The following is a 2,877-nucleotide window of genomic DNA, read 5'->3' on the forward strand; positions in this document are numbered from 1 at the left end:
TTTTCCTGCATCGGGAATGCACACCTAATCTTTTGTGGTTTGTACTCCGTCTTGTAGGTGTGAATCTTCTTTTTGTAGGCCCGTCTTAATTCTTCTCTCTTCTTTCTTATAGCATCATCCTCAGGTGCATGAAATTCCCTTTTCCTCATCTTTTTCTTTTTTACCCCATTCTTTTGCACCTTCTCTTGCACTTCCTTTTCCTTAAACTTCATTACTTCATATTTGGTGAAGACTCGGGCTTGAGGCTTGGTAATGAATGGGTGATCAGCATCATCTCTCCTAACCCTTACATTTTCCTCTTCTTCAAAACTTGCCTCATGTTTAAATGGAATATCTTCTTCTTCTTGCATTATTGTATCAAGGCATGCTACATGAACGTGTTGTAAATCACCATCTATTCCTCCTTATGCTGCTTGTTCTTCTAAAGAATTAGGGAAAATCTTCATGTCCAGAACATGCAAAGAGCTGGTAATCTAAATCGTCCAAGTTGCTGGTATTTTCGAATGGACTCGTCGAGTCCATGAAAGCGACTCGGCGACTCAGATCGTATTCCACATTTTCCACTGTGTTCTCTGAATCGGCTTCTTTCAGTAGCATCTCTATCTCCTCCAAGTCTTTGTCAACATCTTCATTACCTCCAGAGGATAGCAAAAACTTACTTGGATCTTTTTCTTGTAAAAGTGCAAGTTCTTTTTGTAATATCTCATCATCCAAATCAATGAATGAGATCTCTTCTTTTCTTCCTTCTTCATGCTTGATCTCTGGTAAAGCTTTAAACACCGCTAACTCATCTCCTACCCTCAATGTTAGTGTGGACTCACATACATCAATTAATGCACATGCGGTATTCAAAAATGACCTCCCCAAAATGATTGGAATTTCGGGATCTTCTTCCATATAAAGTACCACAAAGTCCACGGGGAATATAAATTTATCTACCTTGATGAGAAGATCTTCACAAACACCTCTTAGATGAATAGTCATCTTATCCGCCAAATGGATCTTCATAGTAACATTCCTTGGCTCCGGTAAATGCAGCTTCTTGAAGAAAGAGAAGGGCATTAAGTTGATACTTGCACCCGAATCGGTCAACGCTTGAGTGGCAAGTACATTTCCAAATTGGCAAGGAATTATGATGCTTCCCGGATCGCCCTTCTTTTCTGGTAGCTCACTCAATACTATCTCCGCGACTTCAACTAAGTCTCTCCTAGCAGCAAAGAGACCCTTTAGCAAGTTAAAATACTTGGGTGTTTGAAGCATTGTTTCTACAAATGGAACTTTGACTTGAAGGGCTCGAACATGCTCCATGAAAGCTCTATACGCTTTAACCTTTTCACCAGACATGACTCTGATTGGGAATGGCAAAGGGGGATTGTAGGGCTTTGAGGAAATAACAGTTTTGTCATCAGCGCATGGACTCGTCGAGTCCATTAGAGGGACTCGGCGAGTCTGGTCGGGTTTAGCTGGAGGCGACTCTTCTGCCTTTTCTGTATTCAACTTGGAGATCCTCTGTGCAGGGGTGAAAATTTCTCCATAGCTGGAGGTCACAACATTCACATTCTCCATTCTCGGATTATTCTCGGTGTTACTTGGAAGTTGACCTGGTCTTCTCTCGTTCACTTGATGTGCAAGTTGTCCTAGTTGTTTCTCAATGTTGAGAATAGATGCCTGCTGATTCCTTAGCATATTTCTGGTCTCTTGTATTGTAGCAATATGATCATTGTGTCTTTTTTCGGAAGCGACTATAAATCTAGTGAACATTTCTTCTAAATCGGCTTTCTTTTCCATTACCGGTTCTTCCTTTTGATAAAATCCCCTCTCTTTCTTCTTGTATTTCTCCTCCTTCGCCTTCTTGTATTCTTCATACGGGAGCCATTCCTTCTTCGGTTTCCGCCAATTCTCATCTTATCGATCGCCGCTTAAGTAGAACACTTGAGCCTTCTTGTTTCCATTTTCATCCAAGTCACAATCCTTTGTGAGATGAGGCCCTCTACAGTTCTCGCATCCAACTCGAATAACATGGATTGTTTGATCCATTTTTGTCATCCTTCTATCTAAACTATCGAGCTTAGCCATCATCGTCGCCATGCCATCATTGGCCGAGTTTACTACCCCCCGACTCACTTCATTTCTTGGGTTATGGTATTCTCTAGAATGTTTAGAGAATTCTTCTATTAATTCCTTGATTACTGGAGGTGGCTTCTTCGTGAGCGGGCCTTGTGAATCGAGCAATTGCCTTGTGGTGACATTGACTCCATCATAGAAGATGGAGACCTCTTGTTGGCTATTGAGGTCATGGTGTGGACAATTTCTAAGAAAACCTTTGTACCTTTCCCAAGCCTCATAAAGAGACTCTCCAGGTTGTTGCTCGAAGTTGGCAATGGCTTTCTTCAACTTAGCTAATTTGGAAGGCAGGCAAAAGTGGTCTATGAAATCTTCTTTCATCTTAGCCCATGTGGTGACCGACCCGGGAGGAAGTGACTTGAGCCAATCCTTTGCAGCAACCTTGAATGTGACTGGAAGCATGCGAAGTAGCTGGGTCTCGCGTGGCACATTTGGTACATTGAAGTAGTCAGCCACATCATTTACTTCATTCAAGTTCTTGTAGGCGTCTTTGTGGTCTTTTCCATAGAAGGGAATCTCCTTGAGTTGGGCGAGGATATGACCCTTTAGCTCGAAAGTGTTAGTAGCGGGAATTGCGGGATTGAGGTTCTTTACTGCACCAGTCCTGGGCCAGTGTCATCGCGCATCCTCTTCTTCCATTCCCCCATGGGGACTTCATCGATATTAGCCATAGTGATAGCTAAATCGTCTTCAAAATCGGATTCGTGCTCGTATGTAGGTTCTTCTTCTTCCTCGGTCTCGTACTCGGTGTTT

The 2,877-nt window shown here is 42.5% G+C and overlaps 1 protein-coding gene and 1 non-coding gene across 2 annotated transcripts; one reads left to right on the forward strand and one right to left on the reverse strand.

Moving 5' to 3' along the window:
- Positions 1 to 404: 404 nt before the first annotated feature.
- LOC145075313 (uncharacterized) lies at positions 405 to 1,344 on the reverse strand. Its single transcript, XM_079021601.1, has 2 exons — positions 940 to 1,344; positions 405 to 440 (listed from the first exon to the last, which is right to left on the reverse strand). The coding sequence occupies exons 1-2, from the start codon at positions 1,342 to 1,344 to the stop codon at positions 405 to 407; spliced, it is 441 nt and encodes a 146-aa protein (XP_078877727.1).
- Positions 1,345 to 2,290: 946 nt separating this feature from the next.
- On the forward strand, positions 2,291 to 2,397 carry LOC145077566 (small nucleolar RNA R71). Its single transcript, XR_013693307.1, has one exon. It is a non-coding gene; the product is annotated as a small nucleolar RNA R71 (small nucleolar RNA).
- Positions 2,398 to 2,877: the final 480 nt, after the last annotated feature.

The sequence above is a fragment of the Lactuca serriola genome, chromosome 9 (genome assembly GCF_051521515.1).
Source record: "Lactuca serriola cultivar US96UC23 chromosome 9, Lser_US96UC23_V15, whole genome shotgun sequence".
Classification (NCBI taxonomy): Eukaryota; Viridiplantae; Streptophyta; class Magnoliopsida; order Asterales; family Asteraceae; genus Lactuca; species Lactuca serriola.